This window comes from Phallusia mammillata, chromosome 2 (genome assembly GCF_965637545.1).
Source record: "Phallusia mammillata chromosome 2, kaPhaMamm4.hap1.1, whole genome shotgun sequence".
Classification (NCBI taxonomy): domain Eukaryota; kingdom Metazoa; phylum Chordata; class Ascidiacea; order Phlebobranchia; family Ascidiidae; genus Phallusia; species Phallusia mammillata.
In genome coordinates, this window is record NC_137253.1 from 12,846,570 (window position 1) to 12,867,336 (window position 20,767).

General features: G+C 38.6%; 3 protein-coding genes across 6 annotated transcripts; 2 read left to right on the top strand and 1 right to left on the bottom strand.

The window, feature by feature from the left end:
- The first annotated feature begins 45 nt into the window (after positions 1–45).
- Positions 46–4,234, top strand: LOC145213613 (lysosomal acid glucosylceramidase-like). Its single transcript, XM_080081974.1, has 10 exons — positions 46–296; positions 792–1,010; positions 1,253–1,405; positions 1,742–1,875; positions 2,048–2,220; positions 2,536–2,680; positions 2,957–3,099; positions 3,158–3,329; positions 3,550–3,713; positions 3,993–4,234. Exons 1-10 carry the CDS (start codon positions 200–202, stop codon positions 4,216–4,218), a joined length of 1,626 nt encoding a protein of 541 aa, XP_079938100.1. The 5' UTR covers positions 46–199; the 3' UTR covers positions 4,219–4,234.
- A 4,850-nt stretch (positions 4,235–9,084) lies between these two features.
- On the top strand, positions 9,085–11,951 carry LOC145213547 (sorting nexin-7-like). 3 transcript variants are annotated; one of them, XM_080081864.1, is made up of 10 exons: positions 9,085–9,314; positions 9,533–9,679; positions 9,732–9,842; positions 9,917–10,075; positions 10,159–10,354; positions 10,458–10,630; positions 10,696–10,812; positions 10,969–11,073; positions 11,510–11,662; positions 11,739–11,951. In XM_080081864.1, exons 1-10 carry the CDS (start codon positions 9,246–9,248, stop codon positions 11,802–11,804), a joined length of 1,296 nt encoding a protein of 431 aa, XP_079937990.1. In that variant the 5' UTR covers positions 9,085–9,245; the 3' UTR covers positions 11,805–11,951. The 3 variants fall into 3 exon arrangements, with proteins under 3 accessions (XP_079937990.1, XP_079937991.1, XP_079937989.1); XM_080081863.1 differs by having other exon boundaries at positions 9,086–9,314; positions 9,917–10,081; XM_080081865.1 differs by lacking the exon at positions 10,969–11,073 and having other exon boundaries at positions 9,917–10,081.
- A 1,153-nt stretch (positions 11,952–13,104) lies between these two features.
- On the bottom strand, positions 13,105–17,132 carry LOC145213546 (dual specificity protein kinase CLK2-like). Of its 2 annotated transcripts, none has more exons than XM_080081860.1 (11): positions 16,958–17,132; positions 16,319–16,563; positions 16,085–16,247; positions 15,506–15,608; positions 15,035–15,101; positions 14,803–14,919; positions 14,460–14,550; positions 14,311–14,386; positions 14,020–14,244; positions 13,688–13,941; positions 13,105–13,579 (listed from the first exon to the last, which is right to left on the bottom strand). In XM_080081860.1, exons 2-11 carry the CDS (start codon positions 16,495–16,497, stop codon positions 13,337–13,339), a joined length of 1,518 nt encoding a protein of 505 aa, XP_079937986.1. In that variant the 5' UTR covers positions 16,498–16,563; positions 16,958–17,132; the 3' UTR covers positions 13,105–13,336. The 2 variants fall into 2 exon arrangements, with proteins under 2 accessions (XP_079937986.1, XP_079937988.1); XM_080081862.1 differs by having other exon boundaries at positions 16,085–16,244; positions 16,958–17,075.
- Between the last annotated feature and the right edge of the window lie 3,635 nt (positions 17,133–20,767).

A 20,767-nucleotide genomic window follows, 5' to 3' on the forward strand; every position in this document is an offset into this window, starting at 1 on the left:
CCTAAATGTTTGTTTTTTAATAAACAACGCACAAAATGACGAAAACAAAAGAAGCAGAACAAAGATTTAATGCACTGACTGACATCACGCCATTGTCACAAGGGCAAAGGTTGCACGAAACTTCGAATTATTAACCAACTTTATAAACGGTACAATCAGTCTAGATTTGAAATCAAGGTGGCGCGTGGTGTAAGAAGGCATGATAAACAAGATTGCTTTAGGCCTGTCAGCAGCAGGACTAATCGCAGCTGCTGTTGTTGCTGCTGTTGTGGTTCTGGTTTTGCCAGATACTGCAGGTAAGTTTTTCGCGATACATAAAGTTGGTTTTCGGTAAAGACCAGCGTCTAAACCTGCTTGGTTGACACTGCTACTAAATGTTTGTGCTGCTCTTTTATTAAATGTTAAAAATTAAACTTCACAAACCTACTTCGACATAGTAGTGACAATAAGCGATACATTTTTAACCCATTGTCCTGGACAGAATAAGGTCATTGCAGATTAAATTTCAACTTTGTTACCTCGTAGCACTGCCACCAGAATCGCAGGAGACAAAGCTTAATTGGTGATTGTTTGTTACAAATTTAAACGTGTTTAGTTAGCAGAAGAACAAAGCCAACTTATGTAACATAACCTTGCGGCTTAGCGGTATAAGCAGGTCAACTTTTCACATTCAGTTTGAAATGTTGCACATTCAAATGTTACAACATCGTAAACATTGACGTATAATTGTTAATGTCTAAATATAGTTCTAAAATTCAGTTTATTATATTTGCCTGTTTTACTTCTGGCAGTTGATGACACCAATGGACCAGCTCAAACATGCATCCATCGTGCGTTCGATGGTGACTCGACGGTTTGTGTGTGCAACTCAACCTACTGCGACACGTTGACTTCTCTGCCGACACCAAATGCTGGCGAAGTCCTTACTTACACCAGCAGTAAAGCGGGGCTGCGTTTTGATCAAAAGACACTACAGTTTCAAACCGGAACCACCAATAAAAATGCTTCACGTAAGTTGGTAAAGACATAAAATCGAATTACCACATCAAACTAACCAAAAACGATTGATACCTTTCTAGTTGTTGTTTTTTGTTTTGTTTTAGCACAGGATCTTATAGGTCCTCATAACTTAGGCTGTTAGCTAATGAGCAACAACTCTAAGGCAGTTTGTTGTCTCGAATATTCGCTATATATTTGGGTAGTACGTAGTATAAATACAGAACAGCGACAAGATTGTATTTTGTGTGTGCAGGACTCCAGTTTGTTCTTGACAGAGGCACTGCAAAAACTTATCAAACAATCATCGGTTTCGGTGGAGCGTTTACGGATGCAGCGTCAATTAACATTGTCAGTTTGTCGCAGCGAACCCAAGAACGACTTCTTCGCTCATACTTCTCAAAACAAGGTGAATTCATTTTTCATTTTCGACATATTTTTGACAGCTTGTATTTATCATTGGAAATCAGATGGCAACAAGTTAACAATACACTGATTTATTGAACCAAATAAAAACGATTTATCGAGCAGCTCCAGGCAAAAATGAGATTCAGACACAAGGCAGACGCTTCACAGAGCTTTATCAACTAAGCAACGCAGGCTGGGTTGCATGCCTGCTGAAAGTCGACATGCTTTGATCCTAAATGCATTGAAAAATAAAACGTTGCATCTTTAAAAACTCATCATCTAGCTTCTAGCCAGAAGTATACCACGTCCAGTCGTAAACCATCAGTTCTGCTTTCAGGTATAGAGTATAACATAGGTCGAATTCCCATGGCAAGTTGCGACTTTTCTACCCATCTTTACACGTACGCGGACGAACCAGATGACTTTGAGATGTCAAACTTTGCTTTAGCTGTTGAGGATTTAAGTTATAAGGTACCAAATTTGAGACGAAGTTGTGTAAAAACCAACTAAAATAGAATAGTTGGCCCTGTTGTGGTCTACCGCTTAACAATGCCATGAAAAGAATCGATTTCTACATATTCAATGCATATACCCCTTTAAGGTTTATAATTACTTTACTCACAATAAACTACTTTTTAAACAGATCCCACTTATGAAACGTGCCATGGATATGACTGAACGTCCAATCAAGTTTTTCGGAAGTCCCTGGAGCGCCCCCGCGTGGATGAAAACGAACGGAGCTTTGTACGGAAACGGTAGTTTGATTGGTGAAGCTGGGGATGAGTACCACAAGGCATGGGCACTTTACTTTGCAAGGTAGGAGATGCACAATGGTCAATGAGTTCTGTTTCTTTTGTATTATATTTGGATTTTTTATTTGTCGGCGGCGTGATGTTAAAACTCATAAACTGAGGTCATAATAAGCATTCTTACGTAAGTTTACAATATAGGTTATGAGCTAATGAACTGCTAGAGACTTATTTCCATCGTTCGGGATAATTTTACAAAGATTCGCTACGTCCGTGTTTAAGACGAGATCAAAACATAAACATTTTACACATAGCCATTATAAAACTTACCAACTATTGGAAGAGAAACAGGTTGCAGCATGATACAAAAATTGATTTTTAGGTTTGTCGAGGAATACGACAAAAATGGGATTAAACTGTGGGGGCTGACAGCACAAAACGAACCAATAGATGGATTTTCCGATTTCGCATTTCAATGTATGGCTTTTACTGCAGCTGAACAACGTGACTTCGTGAAAATGGACCTGGTAGGGAAACTTATTCAATAATTTACAATAATCCAGAAATATGGGAATAGCGACGGAACATTGAAAATTGAAAATATGTGCAATAATACAAGGACCCATTCGTCTTATCATACGAAAGGCTCATTTTCAAAACTAGAAAAAGCAGACGGCACCAAACAAAAACTGTCCTGGAATAGATCAACTTATCCTTCTTATCATATGTCCAAAATAAAAACGCAATCAAACACTGGAAAAGTTGTTGTGCTTGGAGTGTAGTCTAACGAGTTTGTTGTTTAGGGTCCAACTTTGCACTCCCGCGGCCACGGCGATCTGAAACTGATGATCGGTGACGACCAACGTCCTTTGTTTCCGAACTGGGCAATCACGGTCCTCAACGATACTGAGGCCGCCAAATACGTCTCCGGGATAGGTGTCCACTGGTAAATTAACTTAATCAATTACATTGCCTGTCCTGAAGATTATGCTGTGTTAATATAGGTATATGGACATGCTGGCACCGCCAAGTCGACTCAGTGAAACTCACAATCTGTTTCCTGACCACTTTATACTGGGCACTGAGGCGTGCACCGGAGCGATTCCTTTTAATCCAGATAAAGTTAAGCTCGGTGATTGGACAAGGGGAGAACGATACAGCAGGGATATGATGCAGGTACCGAAAGAGACAGCTTAAGCTATAGCGAAATATTTGCAACACCCTTCGTGTTTCAACCAGTGTAGTAAAACAAGAGAGCTTCTGCTATCAAAATCCGATGTTTTTATAGAGGTTATTTACCAATTGGCTTGATTTGGGGGCAGCTAGTAGAGTATTCTATTCTATTAACTTGGAACTGAACACCGTATATACATAACGCACCTGTTTGTTACAACAGGATCTAAACAACTGGGTTACTGGATGGGTGGATTGGAATTTGGCTTTAGATCAAGGAGGTGGTCCAAACTGGGTGAAGAACTTTGTTGATGCCCCAATCATTGTGAATGCGGACGCCGACGAGTTTTATAAACAACCAATGTATTACCACATGGGTCATTTCAGGTAAGGGTGCGATGGACCAATTTAATCTTTGTATACCTCTTTTGAAGTTGTATAAATAGATAAGTCGATAAATAGATAACTCGCGTCTGTGGACAAGTTAATAAACACGTTTGGGTAAAAAGGAAACAGGTCATTTAAACACATATAGTATTTTAAAACATAGCATAGTCGTTTTGTGGTTTGGGGGTGATGCTTAAAATGGTTGCAGCAGTATTACGATATGTGACGAAATTCAATTTGTAATTTCTGAACCAATTTCTGCGTTCTTACCATTTGTAGTAAATTCATCGTGGAAAGTGCAAAGAGGATAGAAATGCAGGGTACGAGTGATTTCAACACCAAATTTGTGGCGTTTGTGGATGAGGTCAAGAAAACAGTGACCTTGGTGATTTTAAATACGGCAGAGAAAGCAATCGACGTTGTCATAACAGATCGTGGAATCGGATATTTTGAAACTGAAATCCCTGCAAGTTCAATTTCCACTTTTGTGTGGCTTGCGATGTGAATAAAACAAAATATTCGTTTAATCCAGTGGTTGTCAAACTTTTTCATGTTTTTTTCAAAACGGTTCCTTTGCCATTATTTCGAGGGCTCGCGGTGCTTAAGCCCGAATGTGTATTTCAGAAAAACGAAAGAATGATTGCAGGATCTTAGCTATATTGCAAAATTGCGACAAAAACATTACGATTGTGCGCGAACAATTTCCTTAGTTGGCATGCAATCAAGACTATTGCTTAAGAATGGGGACAGTCGATTCTCAATTCTACTTTGACTTAAACTGATTCAGTGGCACAAACTGACGCCAAATAAGATTATAGATTTACTTCAACCTTTTCGCGGTCCCCCCAAAATTGCCTCACGGACCCTAAAGGACCGCGGACCCCAGTTTGAGAACCGCTGGCTCTGACTTAAAACCGGCTCGTTTTGTCAATTTCGCAATTATTTTATTTTTTAAATCTTACAATTGGTTGTTGGAAAATAAATAATTGTAGACTTATGCAGGTCTAGACAGTATACCTCCCAGCTTTGCGCGGAATGAAGTGGACGATACGAACAGTTCTTGTCAAAAAAATGCTAAAGTAAACATTCGAGAAAAGGGGCTGTGTGGCCAATTTAGTGCATTCAAACTCTAACAAAAAAACAAGATTTAGTTCAAATGTTCATTTTAGTTTATTCGCTTCGTGTAGAGCAGGGTTTCCCAACCTGTGGTACGCGTGCCACTAGTGGTACGCGAAGGGGTTTCAGGTGGTACGTCTTCTGTTTTGGGGGGGTAAGGCAGGGAGACCCTTTATCTCCAACTTTATTTGTACTTGCCATTGAATGCCTAGCGGCTGCGATGCGAAAAGATGACGAAGTAGGAATTCATTTATTGGGCAATGACTTTAAAGTGTCGCTCCTGGCAGACGATACGCTGGTTTTTTTGAAAGGGGAACCAAACAATTTTGATCGAGCCTTTGCGATTCTTAATGAGTTTGGCTTTATGTCGGGCAGTAAAATAAACATCAAAAAATCGTTAGCGTTCTACATTGGGTCCAAAAGATCATCGCAGATTAAACCTTACCTAGATAAAGGCCTAACATGGCCAGAGACGTCATTTCGTTATCTCGGAATCGAATTTTCTGTCAACGGGTCGCCAAAAGAACTTTTCGACTTAAATTTTACTGGTATTATTAAAAAAACCAAAACAATACTAAATATTTGGTCCTCTAGGGCAGGGCTTCCCAAACTTTTTTGATCGCGACCCCTTTTAATGTTTTTAAATTTTCCGCGACCCTTCACGGTAAATATGATAAACAATGCAAAAAATACGTTTTGTTGTATTTATTGAAACGACTAATTCGAGCGAAAACTGAAAAAAACCACCGGTTCTCGCGGCTACTACTTTACACGTCCAAACACCGATACATTTTACGTGCTTTAGCCTTTAGCTTCTGTCACATTGTTTTGCAAATCGGCACTTATCACCTTGGACCAACAAGTTTAGCAGTGCTTTGCAAACGGACATTAAAGACTGCTTAGAAATCAAAAGTTTATTACCCATTTTTATTAGAGAAAGTTATTGCGCCACACAATACTAAAGCTGGAAACGTTTGCACTTAGCTGGAAACGTTTTAAAACCGACGTAACTTGAACAAAAATGACATTGTGAAGTTATACAAAGGTCAAGGCCGGGGGTGTGCGGCACCCCCGTACTCTACGCCAGTGTATGGAGTACTTTCTGCAAAGTTGGTACAGCTCTCTGCGACCCCTCGAGTTTGTTAAGCGACCCCTTCCGGGGTCGCGACCCCCAGTTTGGGAAGCCCTGCTCTAGGGGACTTACCTTGATCGGACGGGTATGCATACTAAAAAGTTTGGTTATTCCCACCCTGACCTACAAAGTTAATGTCGTGCCTATCGCTCTGCCAAGTGCATTTCTAAAAGACCTCAAAAGGACAATGTTCAAGTTTATCTGGAACTCAAAGTGGGAAAAGGTCAAGCGCACTAAGTTGTGTGGAAAAATTGAGGCTGGAAGCATTAATATGCTGGACCTCGACGCGTACTTGGTGTCACTCGGTGTTAAATGGGTCAGCCGGCTGTTTGATGATTCGTATACGTCTCCCTGGAAAACCATCGAAACCTCACTTGCCAATTCAAGGGTATTCAACTCATGGTTAAGCAGTAACATTTCGCCCACCTCAAAAGCTTACATAAAATCAATACCACTTCGCACGCTACGAAAAGCAGTGTCCGATTGCAAACTTTTTGCTAAACTAACTAGGTTACCCACAAACATCTCTAGGCCCCTTTGGCTCAACAAAGAAATTAAATATCGCTCCAATGCGTTCTACATCCCAACTCTTATTCGCGCCGGTTTACTTAGTTACTACGATCTAATTAACAAAGAAGGCCACTATATGACTTACGACGACCTCGCATTAAGATTTAACTTCACACCAACCAATCACGGATTCATTGAATTTATTAGACTGGTTTCTGCCATCCCAGCGAATTGGGATGAACTAGACAAACATGCCAGCCAAGAAAACGTTCAAAAGACCCCATTTTGGTTAAACACAATCACCAAATTTAGCGAGGTAAAACAAGCCTACCTACACGTAACAGATTACACCACAGAATCACCTCTCCACCAACAAGAAATATGGGAAAGGGATTTGGATACGGGAACGAATATACCAAACTGGGAACACATATACATTGATAACTATATTTGTACGATAGAAACAAAATTAAGAGCCTTTCAAATGAAATTGAATTTAAGAGCCATCATAACTAATGATAAATTATATACAGTTGGCATAGTACCCTCACAACAGTGCGTTTTCTGTAAAGATTCTCCAGAAACCCTTTTACATCTTTTTTACTCATGCACTGTAACTGCAAAGTATTGGGAAAATGTTACTGCGTGGATTTCGAGCAAACTGTTAATTGATGTTAGACCTCGTGCAATTTTATGTTTATTTGGAACTGATGGCCAAGAACTGTTACTGAACTGCATCCTTCTGTGTGCGCGATATGTTATTTTTCAGAGCAAATACGCGCAAAGCAAACCAACTTTGCAAAGATTTATTTATTCCCTAAAAACGCTAAAACACTCGGAGTTTCTACTTGCAATTAAAACCAACAAACGCCCTGTTTTTTTACGTAAGTGGTCCGGCCTTTGATTGTCGCGTACCTGACTTGGCGTATTTCTTGTCTTGTTCGTATTCTTTCTCATTTTACTGGTTATCGTAATAAAAAAAAAAAAAAAAAAGCTTCTGTTTTGTTCACAAAAATCTCGATTTGCAACTTTATATTTTGTTTATCTGGTTTTGTTTACAAAAAAACATTCCCCGGGCCTATTGTCATTGTTACGTAACTATTCCTGTTGTTTCATATTATTACGATCTTCAAAATACAGGTCATGTCAATTCTTAACAAAAAGCATAGTTGCTATATGAAAAGCCGAACACCGCTGTGGCACAGTGGGCGGTAATTATGTCAAATGATTGTTCTTGATAGATATCATCTACTGTTTTGTAGCTTAAGCTAGTGTTGAATAAAATATGATTCGAACAAATTAGTTGTTCTGTAAGAAGTGGTGCTCTATGGTGGTACGCGTGGCAGTGCAGAGCGTCCAAGTGGTACGGGATCGTAAAAAGGTTGGGAACCCCTGGTGTAGAGTGTAGACCAGTGGTGGCCAACCTATGGCGCATGCGCCAAACGTGGCGCATTGCATGATTAGAAAGGGCGCATTGCCATCTTTTGATAATCATGAAAATCAAATTAATAAACTAATAAATAAATAAAGTAGCCTAAGCCAGCCCTATTAATTATATATATATATATAGTTTATCAGAGTTGTTTTTTAATTAATAGTTCTTACTTCTTATTACTATCCTTCTCATGCGAAAGTTGTTTCTTTCTCTTTCTCTCTATATAACTTACAAGAAGTAATCATAGAAGGTGGGGTTACGAGACATTTATGGCGCATCCAACACAGTATGTTAAAAAGTTGGCGAATGGTATGTAGAAGGTTGGCCACCCCTGGTGTAGACCATCACTATTATTTGTTTAATAAGCACATGTTGTCATTTATTTTATAAGTTACACCACAACACAACTGTACCCGTTTATAGTCTTGAACATAGGCGCCGAGTTTTACAAAAATGCAAGGTGGCGGACATAAAATATGAATTGCAACACGTTGCTGTAGCGTTATCATTGGCAACGTTTAAAATGCTTCATTTATTACATCACATTTGCACGAGACAAAAACAATGACCCAGCAACTTTTACTGGCAGACAATTGTGAATTTGACGACATAAACAAAGCACTAACCAAAACAGGTTGCTGTTTCAAGCAACGTTTTGTGGCTGTATCGCCAGCACGTTCGTTTGAAAGCAAAATTGTTCCTATTTTTCTTCAGATTTGAAGATATTTGGTACGTTACCTTACAAACCAAAATATCCACGGTGGCCGCCACCGTGCTTAGAAACCCAAGGTGGCGGCGCCACCCCGCCACCGCCTGCTCGGCGCCTATGGTCCTGTGGAACATATGACTCTGATGATCACCTTAGCGGCTTCTTACAAAAAAAGCATTCCTGATGCCGGAAGAATACGCTTGGCCGGTGCTGGCAAGCGCTTGAACGTTTATGCAATTTCAACAAATGTTAAATATATTTTAAGCAATCTACTTGACTTGTCTACGTCTACCCGTAGTTAGCCTACTTGTTTATCACGGCCCGTTTTGTTGTTATCTCCCAGGACGTGAGGTTGTTTCGGTAATGTAACGAATTGCGGTTCTATTGGAAATCATTGAGGTGTATTCTGGGCAAAACGATACATTTTGTGCGTAGGGACTGCCATGTTTTTGCAATACCGTACTACTTTTTTATATTTTACAGTGAGCAAGTTTTGCTGTTGTCACTTATGTCGCCACGCATGGGTAACTGAAGCAGCGGAGCATGACGACACAGCACTGAACATATTTTGCAAAAAAAGACAATATTTTTTAGACTTGTTGTTGTTATGTTTTGAAAAGTACTGCAAACATGGAAAATGTCGACCCATTAACAGCAGCAACCAACGAACCGTCAGACCCAGAAGACGAACTCAACACGGTAAAACAACAATTTTAAATATATACTGCCTAAATATAAGTAGAAACCAAAACTTAAATATTATTATTGAACTGGTTCTGTTTGAGTAAGGAAATGACGTTGACAACTTTCGGTGTATATGTATACATATATATTTCCATGTTTTTTTCTTCTTTGGGAACATGTTTCATCATACTAGTAATATTGTTTCAGTTTTTGCTGTGTTGTTTGTTAAATAGTACCATGAGAAGGTGGATGCAGAAGAGGACAATGTGAAACAGGAAGAATGGGATACAGATGCTCAAGATTTGTTTACAACAGTTGACAATCCAGAGAAACACATTTTGGCAATGGAGACATACATTTCATATAGAGTTACCACAAAAGTAAGACTTTTTAGATAAAGTTATTCAACAACTTATACCCAGCTGCTCACAGACAACCAGAAGCTGCTTTGACAACAGCGAGTACATGACTCAACGCAGATATCAAGACTTCGTTTGGTTGCGGACCAAGTTAGAAAACGATCATCCTACACACCTTATACCAGTAAGAGCAAACTTAAAGTTTGGGATTAAATATAGGTTTTGATACTTTGACAGAAATGTGTTCTTACTCTTTAGCCACTCCCAGCAAAGTTTGTGGTGAAAGGAATGTTGGATCGATTCAATGCAGAGTTTACCAAGAGAAGGTGTATGGCCCTGCACAAATTTCTTTCACGACTCTCTGAGCATCCAGTTCTATCTTTCAATGAAAACCTGAAGGTTTTCCTCACATCAAAGGCACATGTAATGTCGTTGGTTGCTCTAGATTGGCACCACCTTACAAAATATTCGTGTCAAATTTACCGTGTTTTTGTTCGTAGGAGTTTACTGCATATCGGAAACAAAGTGACGGAATAATGTCTAAGGTCAGCGGCTCTGTGAAGTCCATTGCAACTAATACTCGTGTTAAAGAGAGGGACCCAGAGTTTAATGAGATGCTGGATTATATCACAGACTTCAGTGAGAAAATGGGGGTGCTTGACAGGATTGGAGAGCGTCTTCTTTTAGAAAAGAAAGGTAAATACTTTTTTTGTGGAACAATTTAGTATTGCCATAAAATTGTTTTTGCCATGTATCCTTCTGGTACACACAGAAACGTTTATTTTTGTCCAACATGTAGAACTAACCACTGAAATGAAGGAGTTTGGTCCAACTTTTTCAATGTGGGCTTCTGGTGAAGATGACACCGTATCGCCTATAATGACTTCAATCAGTGAGTGTTTGGATCTCTGCACAGGAGCTGCTGAAGAAAATGCAAAGAGACATGAACTTAACTTTGTACCACCTTTAAAGGTTTGAAATGCCACAGTGGAAAATCCTTGTTCATGGCCACTAATCGATTTGCATTTTGTGTTTAGGAGTATATATTATATTCTGATGCGGTGAAGCAGGTGCTAAAACGCAGAGATGGTTACCAGGCAAACTATGATCGACTGGTTGATGAGCATCAAAAAAGACGCAATGAAAAAGAAAACGTAAGCTTTACAAAATTAAGTCAAAAAGAATTGATTTTGATTTGGCATGTTTTTGGTGTGTGTGGATTAGTCAGTTTGTATTGCCCCACACCAAGACCATTTTTTCGTTTTTTTTAAGTTTTGTTTCTTACTTTTAAATCGCTTATCATTTTGAAGCTTCCCAAGTCAGACCAATCATACTCTATTAGTGCCATGATGGGTAAATCCCCTGATGAAGTAAAGCAGCAAAAAGAACAAAAGCTAAATCAACAAATTGAAGAAGTAAGAACTTCTAACACAGTATAAAACGCAATATGTGACTTGAGATACCAATATGCAAAACAATTTTACTTTGTCATTGTGATTTTATGTTAATATTTTTTGTGCATGTTTTTCTGGGTATTGGACTTGAAAGATTGTCGGGCAAATTAGTTTCAGCCCTATGAAAAAAAGATATAAGCTTGTGATGTAAAGCCTAACCAAAAATTTGTTATGCTTATGCCAATATTTATTTGTAACCTTATCTGGTAAAGGGCCAAAAACATTAAATATAGAATATTTATTGGTTCACCTAGCTTGTCTTTTCTTTGGTTTTGTAAATGCCTTAAATGTATGACTTTTAGTGGGTTTTAATAAATTTATTGGAATAATTCTATAAAAAAAATGGCTATCAGGTTTTAAATTCCATAATAACACTTCATCCAATATGTATAAACAGTTGGCAGAAAAGCGGGACAAAAGCTATGATGAACTGGAGAAGGCTAATGGTAACTTGAGGGCAGACAAAGATCGTTGGACTGAACACAAAATCCAAGACCTAGCAACCTTGTTTGCTGACATGGCACAATCACAAATAACGTATCACACTGAGGTGAGAGAATTTCCAATAGGATTAGTACATTCACCAAAGGTACGTATAACTCAGTAAAATATGTATTTTCTTTCAGTGTCTTTCAGCATGGGAAAACATATTGCCAACAATGCAGGAACCTTCTGCTGAAAACCAACAGTAGCCAAGTCTGTAAAAAAGGACGTTGCAAAATCTTCAACTGACAGATTATTTTATTGTGTCATTGTTTGATTCCTAAAACAGATGATTTTTCTATTTTCATGTCTTGTTTAGTGCAATAACAGCAATACATATATACCAACACACTTTACTGTTCTGTATGATGGCATCTTTTGTATTGAACGACTAATTGCAAATAAGTTTTCTTATAAAACCCCTGAACCAGGGTTCTTCAACAGGGTGTTTTGTCCACCGAGGGCCAGGGGGCAATTGTTGGAGTTAGGGGGCGGGGGGATTTGACTTTAAGGGGGAGCAATTTCAACATTACTAATTGTATAAATATATACAACAACTGTGCGACTCAGCTAACTTTAACTTACAAGTAGATTTTATTCATCTTGCAAGCACCTGGGACCAGGCCGCGCTTGAACATGCTGCTATTTTAATACATTGTGTTTGTTGGCGATTGTTTTATTTTTTGTGAGGTTGAGCATTTAATTTGGTGACAGGCCATACCTTTCAAATACAACAGTAAGTTGGTTTTGCTTTCACACTTTTTATAGGCCCACTGGTGCTTTCCAAACTGCAAGTATTTGTAACATTTTATTTGGTTAATCTAGTAGTGTAAGTTGATGTGGAACTTACAGGTTTTTCCTCTGCCGAACAATGCTCCATCATTTTCAACAACAGAAGGCGATTGTTTGTGCATAATCATAATATTATCTTGTCTATTATGTAACAAATTTTCCTCAGCTGCATTAGAATTGCCTGAAATAGGTTATGTGTGTTGTTGTAGCAATTAAATTAGGTTTTAACTGTTAAGTGAAGAGTTTGTGTTTCTGTATGAATCTCTGCCCACATCTGCTCAAAGGTAGGAACTTTCATACAAAATAACAATCTCATGGGGGGGGGGGGATTTTGAGCCAGTGTCCTTGGAAGGTTGAAGACCCCTGGCCTAAACAACTGTTTTTCTACCCAACATTTGCCATGGGTTTGAAGCAGAATGAAACCTAACCCGGCTTAGGTTTATCTGCACTTGGATTGATAGGTGCAATTCACATGCAGAGCTGTCTGCTACAATTTGTTTGGAAAAAGAGTCAGTCACCCTTTAGAGTGGTAAATTGGTTTGAAAGGGGTGGTAAACCACTTTCCTTGTTCATTTTGGTACGATTTCAGCACAGTCTATTTGTCAGACCTGAATACCCAAAGTCACCCAAATTTATAGTACGTCGCTATTGCTAAGTTGTTATTCCGTCACGTTGTACAGAGAACAGGGCATGTGAGTATTGGTTTGTGAATGCTGCTTAACGAAACACAGAGTTTATTTGCGATGCAACAGTATTAAATATGCCATGTATGCAAGATGCATCTTTTTGAGTTCAAACAGTTGCGTCAACAAAAAACATTTTATATGTCCTCATCAAATGCAAACCAATTGCTCTTGGTAAAAACTTGATGCAAAAAGTAGCATCATTGGCAGATGGGTTAATATAACCCCTGTGGAATTTGAACTAGGTAAGACAGTTGCACCAGTTATCACCTCATTCCATTGCTACGTGGAACAGTTTGTCCCTCATTAGTCCTAAAATTTGACATGAAACACTGCTTTTGGGCGTTGGATGGTGCAAGGAAATGTTTCTCTGGTGGCAAAGCATCGAAAAAAGGATGATTGATAACTTCTGCTAAAGATGTGCGTTTGCCTGGATCATACTCAAGCATTCTTGCAATTAAATCGATTAGCTTCATATGCTCAGGGTGGTCTTTCCGCTGAATGTATCTCTGCAAATAAACAGCTGTTATATTAAAACCACAATTCCCAGTTGTTATGTTCACACCACTATTAAGTTCTTTACAAAGGTGATAATTATAACACAAAGCCAGCTTTACCATGAGAGGTTTGCAGTTTTCTCGCACATATTTTCCTCCTGAAGAGTGTTCATCCCAATCTAGGCGGTTGTGATAAAAATACTTCTGTTTTCGAGATTTCTTGATAAGGCGAGATGGTATTGGACCTAAAATTCGTTCCATCATCGCCAGGTGCTCACGATTATCATGTGTTTGAAACATCGTTATGCCCATGTAGAACTCGAAGATAATGCAACCAATTGACCATACATCACATGCTTGGTTCCAACCAAGTTCTAAATTAAAATCCTCATTTATTAAACTGAAGTGTGTAAAGTGAAACAATATCAGCCTTTGCAGTGAAAGAAACAAACCTAGTACAACTTCAGGGGCTCTGTAGTGCCTGGTGGAGACCACAGTACTGTGATGCTCATTGTCAAAAGTGGCAGAACCAAAATCAATCAACCGAATGTCCGAAGATAAGAGACGACGCTCATCTCTGCGCTTGTGTGGATTGTACCCTATTTCACAAGCCGAGTCCAAAAACAGAATATTTTCTGGTTTTAAATCGGTGTGAGTAATGTGATTGTCATGAAGGACTGCAAAAAATTTATAGTTGTAAATAAGTTGATAATCTACTGCTACTCGCAGAATTAAAAACTTACATTTTACGGCCCAAATAAGCTGGAATGCCATATGCCTCACTTGGTCAATGGGGTATGGAAGGTAATGGTTATCTTTCTGTAATAGTAGAGTCTTATTAGAGCACTAGTTTTTTGTGTAGCAACTTTGATATTGGTATTTTACTGCATACCTGAAAATCATATGTGCTTAAACCAAGCAGTTCAAATGCAATACAGATGTGTCCATGATAGTTGAACCAGTCAACCATAGTAACACAAAGGCTAAAAAATAGAAAGATGCTGTTTACAACCAGCAATGGAACAGAACAAATGTTTTGATTAGCTATGTTAATATGTTAAGTTAACATATACATTTCTAGGGTATTTCTGTATGCATGATGTAAATACAGATAATTTGGTAGTAATGTGTTTATGTTAGTTAGTCCGTACATATGTAAACTAATAAAACACAAGTCTGATAATGGTTAATTTACAAAATAAACAATATACAGCATTCAAAGCAAATAAACTCACTATTTTCCTTCAGGGTCCTTCTCAATCAATTTCTTTAGGACATTGATTTCAAGAAATGCAGCATCTCTATACTTCTCAATGTTTTTGATCACTTTCAAGGCAACTTTTTGTTGGTCCCTATAATTGCAAAAAAAATGTTTCATGCACAGTCTGATGATAAACGGTGGAAGGAAATGACAATGAAATCATCACATAAACAACATGAAAACAAAGCAGAATTGCTATGTAGTACCTCTGATGATCAACACAAAGCAAGACTTTGCCAAAAGTTCCCTCACCAAGTGTAGATATTATTTCATCTGCACAAAAATCACAAAAAGACAAATTAGCTTTGATTTTTCAAACAAGTCAGTCACCAACTGAAAAAGCATCTTTTGGCCAATATTAACATGTTGTTGGAAAACCCAATAGCATTATAACTGGGATGGCACCTAGGGGCAGCGGAATATAAAACAGTAGAATATATGTTCGTCCACAGTAAGACTTTAGAAACATGCATGCCAAAACTAAGGGAAGAAAACTTCATTGACAGCTTGATTGAACCACCTAATTTTAACACAATTCAGTAATAGTTCACTTAATTGTCAATTTTACAACATTTATGTGCAGCTAACAAGTTACTGAAAAAAAGTACAATTTAAGTGAACTATTCCTGATAACAGCGTCAACGGGTTTACTGAAACTACGCAAATCTTCTTAGTACATCTCGCTTGTAGCCAGTCGCCATGACGATAAATGAGATGACCCTCCTCGTCATCTTCAACACTCTTTGCCCTGACACCATTCTTGTTTCTATGTCGATCTCTCTGTTTTTCATGACAACAGCCGTGCGTGTGTGTATGGGAAAGAGTTTTCCATCGACACAGGGAAGATTGCAATCGAAAGCCCAGCATTTGGCCAATCGTAGGATATGTGGAATAATAACCACAACAAACATTGTAGCACATTAACAAAATAAAAGGGTTATGTTTAACACAAATAGGCTGAGCCAGTTACCAGAAACAAACGCATTGACGTCGTAAAATGAAAAAATATGCCCGAGGCCACTGAAAGAAACCTGATAATACAACTTACCTTTTTTGAAAGGGTTATATACTAATTTGTGTTGATAAGGTGAATCCTTACATGTGAAAGAGTAATAGACCCAAAACCTCCATAGGGTTTGTAAACAAATCAAACAAAAATGCAATCATTCAAACTCAGATTATAACTCAGCAACACACAACCTAAGTGATAGATCCAAATCCAAATGAACACCATTAGGTTGGCTGTAATTACTCACCGATGAGGAAGTAGTCTTAGATCTATGGTGTCGACGGCGACGATGGCTTCGTCTTCTTTTTGTACTGGTGGATTGATCTCTTCTACTTGAATACGAACTTTCATCTCGATTGTATAAAGCATCATTTCCATTTCGATGATATTTTCTAGAACTGTGGCCACTACTACACATAGTTCAAAAGCTATTGAAAAATGATTCGCAAACATTTATATGACAGCAGGGAGCAAAACAAACCTGTAGCTGTGTTTATCCCACGAAAATGATTCTGCATATTGTTTTGCGTTACTATAGCGCTCATCACAATGATCATCAATTTTTTCAATTCGTCTTCGTTTATAGTCAACTTTACCGTCATCATACTCATCACGGCTCCTATGGCGCCGATTTGATTTTCCCATTCTAGTTACTGTCATGCCTGCTTGGCACAAGTATAAGGATGCAACTGTTGCTTAAAACTTCGTGTGTTTTGGCAGTAAAATCTAAAAATCAAATCACATTTGTAACAATTACGTGGTCACGTCTAAAACTGCGGGCCCGCTTGGATCACTTGGCCAAGCACTTGGCCCGCCTCATGCAATTGAAAAACTGCGGGCCCGCTTCTTGCAAGTATAAAAACTGTAGCCCCGCTATATATCCAGTGCTTGGCCCGCCTCTCGTATCGAAAAACCGCGGGCCCACTATATCCTGTGCTTAGTGCTTGCCGCGTCTATCGCAAGGAAAAACTGCGGGTCCACTACATCCATTGCTTGCCGTTCAGATCTTGTCGAAATCAAAATTTAATTACATGTGACAGGCGTGCCCACGGCTTTATCAATTTTACACATATTTTAACAACAAAAGCAGAGGAGACACAATATTTTTAAAAAAACTTACCGTTATAATTACATGCAAAAACTTTCAGGAAACTCTTCCACAAGTCAACCAGAATTCACTATTATTGATCGAAACGAAACGGTCTTGCTCAATCGCTTCGCTCACGCGCTGTGATTGGCTAAACTATTCAAAGTCCCGTATGTAAGCGCAAAAAAGGCAGTAGCAAAGAATTGTGGGAAAGGGTTACGCATCAGCAGTTAACGATGTCACGCATTAACACTTTTCTATTTTTTCTTTATAATTACATCAGTCCATGTCTTTGTTGGCGTTGTAAAATGAAATAGATTATCCAATTGCGTCTATTAAGTTACATAACACAAACTATTCACGTTTATATTATTCACGATGCCGTAATCGATTTTTTCGTACTGAAGTTATATGTTTTTATTATCATGGCTAAAATCATTGGCTGGATTGACAAATAGGCAAACCATAAAATCTGAACATAGCCACATATTTAATGATATGTAATTGAACCACTGCCAGTCAAATATTTTCCAGTAAATTTGTTAATTTAAAATCTCAAAACGAAACAACTGGCCACCATTGCGTTTTGAAGTTTGTCTTGAAAGAATTTTAACGCCAATGGTGAACTTTATGCCACTTCTTTTTCTCCCAACGGTTGACCAGTAAATTTGATTTCTCGAGGCGGTTCGTGATCTCACTTTAGTGCAATCCATCAGTCTGAGCAATGCCGGTCAAGTCAAACTAACAAGCTACAGTGATATGCGCTGGACACTTTGCAGGCTAAAAACAAAATATGCACTGAAATGACTTAATTTACACCAGTGATGTAATAACTAGAGATGTACCGAATATTCGGTTTGCCGAATTTATTCGGCCGAATCGGCCACTTTTGCAAAGATTCGGTTTCGGCCGAATAATTTGTTGCGATTCGGCCGAAACCGAACCTTTTACGAACACCTATTTAAAGCGGTAAACGTGTCATTTCTGCTTAGTACCAACGGAAATCACGTCTATCATTATATTTTTTAACATACTGACACTTTTCCCACTGCAGACAAAAAAATCAGTATTCATTGTCGGGGTGGCAATCATGCTTGAGGCGATGTAAACCCCACATAACGAAAATAAGGACGAAACACAACCATTCTGCACTAATTGCATGGTAGATAATCTTCTGTTTTCATGTCAAACGTGTAGGTTACGACTTTGCGTGACGTCATAAATGATTCGGTTGATTCGGCCGAATTTATTCGGCAAAACCGCCGAATATTCGGTTTCGGCCGAATCGAAATTTTGCCGATTCGGTACATCACTAGTAATAACCCAGCGGGCACCGGCCGTTATTACAAACCTCATTTTCACGTCGAAATTCATATCGACGCCTTTCTGACAAAAATCGACCATTGTGAAAAATAGGACATCTAAATAAGTTTTAAAATAAGTTACAATTTTAATGGTTCCAAAACAGCCGGTATTTGACGTCGATTTAATGCCATAAAATGCCTGGTCACGTTTAAGTAACGTTAAATATTTCCAGTATAGGCTATTGGACGTCGTATTTTAGAGAGTAGTAAGTTAAACATACATGAAACTATACTGTAGAGCTAAAATTGTCGTTTGTGCTTTGCTTTCAATGATACAGCCCACAAAGTGTTACCGACCAATACCCAGACGTCGTTGTCCTTCTCAGCCAAGTGGCCCCTCTTGGCCCTACGAGCCGCCGCTCACGTTAGCAATACCTGCGAAATGACAGCTGGGTCTATTTGACTGGGGCAAATACAAGGGCAAATGTTGAACAACAGTTCATGGAACAGTCAGTGGCGCACTAAATGCCTACATATATCGGCTAAAGTTCGCTCAATATATTTTTGGGGGCCCACAGAAAATCTTCAACCCATCAACTTTTTCACATGAGTTGCGTTTCTTTTTTCAAGACATACTTCTTTTGTTATCGTTTAAACAAGGCTACCAAAAGGTTTTTCTGTGTTCGGCTCATCCATAGCAAGTTCTGAAATACCAAACTTACGTTGGTTGAACAACTTATGTTAGTAAGTAGCAGTGGTGTTATTAGCAATCGGTTCGCGGAGGTGGCAGAAAACGAAATGTTTATCTAAAAAAACGCTTTGACTAAATTGGCATTTTAATCAGCATTTACCTGACCGGGATTCTTGGCATTTATAATCACCCTTACAAAGTACAGGATTTTGCCATGTGAGCAATCGTTTCTTCGCAATACCGTTTATTTGCTAACGCAATCGGTGCGGTACTATAGTAAAAAAAGCGTTGAAACAGTTCAGATTTAGGTAAGTAGTTACTTACTTAAGTCTATGCAGACTTCGTCATGCACCTGTAAGTAAATTTAAAGCAATAAACTCTTTTTATCCTGAACTCATCCCATGGATCCACAAGCGACCCACCGCAATGATGGCTGCATGTCAACGCTTCTGCAAACATCGTTGGTGATTTTATTTTCTGTGTAGATGCTTTTACGCCTTTTCATTACAGCTAATTTAGTGTCCACGGTGTCATATGACGACCTACACAAATGCAATACCTTTTTATTAAAAGTTGGAGCATAAAACTTGGGTAAAACGATCCGAGGAACTCAGCTTAATGCTACAATGTTTGTATTTGGTCTGCAACAACCATCAACTGCTTCAATGTGGATTTTAGGTTTGGTCTGCATCAGTCTCGTAAAATAAGCATTGTATATTACGTAAGTGTTTTTTTGCTATTGTATAGATCAGACCTGAGCATTTTACCACATCCGGCTGTCCCTGTCCGGCCCGCGTGAGGTTTAAGTACATTAAAACATCAATCCAATATAGGCCTATTTATGCTGTGCATGAAATACGGCAATTTTCCTGTTATTTTAAAAAGCCATTTGTTATGTATGATTACGTAAGGATGCACGTGCGTAGGCTAACAGCTACGTGTGATGCTGGTCAAAATCGTCATGAAACACAAGTTGTTCAACCCATTGTTATGCGATAGAGCCTATAGTGCTCTTTTGTGTCGAAATAATACAGCGGGGATGGGAAAAACACAAAAATCTGATTTTTACAAACTGGAAAGCTTAAACGCACATTTGATCAACTTAATTGAATAAAAACTTTGGGTTTTAACATTTCAGCGTAATATTGCAAGCTAAATTGCTATTTTTCATGTCAATTTGCCCGTTTTTTTTGTGCAAACTCTAAGTATTCACATTACAACGCTCAAATGTAGAATAAAGTTTAACCAAGTTATCGTTGGTTTGGCCCTCGGACATAAATTAGGTTTCTTATGTGGCCCGTTTTAAAAATTAATTGCCCACCCCTGTATAGATGCAGCACGTATACGTATCTTAACAAAAAGTTATAAGTTGGTGGTCAAACTGCATCACGTGATTGGAAACTTTAGCGGAGTTCCAATGGTCCTTAAGAAGCAATGAAAATTAGAATTTGCCAGCGTGTGTCTTAAACAAATACTAACACTCCGAACCTAGCGGCAACGTTATGCTTTACCCTTTTTATTTTCCAGTCATGTTTGTTTCGAAGCCGGTAAACTTTTGTTGACTTTTATGTCAAATATCTTGGCAAAAAATAGTTGCAAATAGTAGTTTACAGTGAACACATTAAAGAGATAATTAAGGTACGAAAATGAATTTTGCGCATGGCACTACAATTTCCTTACGACCCACTATTGTGCCGCGGCACAGCTCATCATCATAGCTTGTCACGCCAGTGCTGGAGCCAGGTGAGGGCCTCTTCCGTGATGTCCCTTAAAGATTGGTTTTGTAAAACGATAATTTTCCGACTATTTTATAATCAAAACATTTGAAAGTTGTTTGCAATAAAGTTT

Excerpts from the sequence above, each read along its gene's own strand:
- LOC145213613 (XM_080081974.1), top strand. The coding sequence starts at position 200 with ATGATAAACAAGATTGCTTTAGGCCTGTCAGCAGCAGGACTAATCGCA. Across the intron at positions 1,011-1,252 it reads CACCAATAAAAATGCTTCAC|GACTCCAGTTTGTTCTTGAC; the intron begins GTAAGTTGGTAA and ends TTGTGTGTGCAG. Across the intron at positions 2,681-2,956 it reads ACTTCGTGAAAATGGACCTG|GGTCCAACTTTGCACTCCCG; the intron begins GTAGGGAAACTT and ends TTTGTTGTTTAG.
- LOC145213547 (XM_080081863.1), top strand. The coding sequence starts at position 9,246 with ATGGAAAATGTCGACCCATTAACAGCAGCAACCAACGAACCGTCAGAC. Across the intron at positions 10,082-10,158 it reads TCCTCACATCAAAGGCACAT|GAGTTTACTGCATATCGGAA; the intron begins GTAATGTCGTTG and ends TTTTGTTCGTAG. Across the intron at positions 10,813-10,968 it reads GACGCAATGAAAAAGAAAAC|CTTCCCAAGTCAGACCAATC; the intron begins GTAAGCTTTACA and ends ATCATTTTGAAG.
- LOC145213546 (XM_080081860.1), bottom strand. The coding sequence starts at position 16,497 with ATGACAGTAACTAGAATGGGAAAATCAAATCGGCGCCATAGGAGCCGT. Across the intron at positions 14,551-14,802 it reads AAGGACCCTGAAGGAAAATA|CCTTTGTGTTACTATGGTTG; the intron begins GTGAGTTTATTT and ends TCTATTTTTTAG. Across the intron at positions 13,942-14,019 it reads AGCCCCTGAAGTTGTACTAG|AACTTGGTTGGAACCAAGCA; the intron begins GTTTGTTTCTTT and ends ATTTTAATTTAG.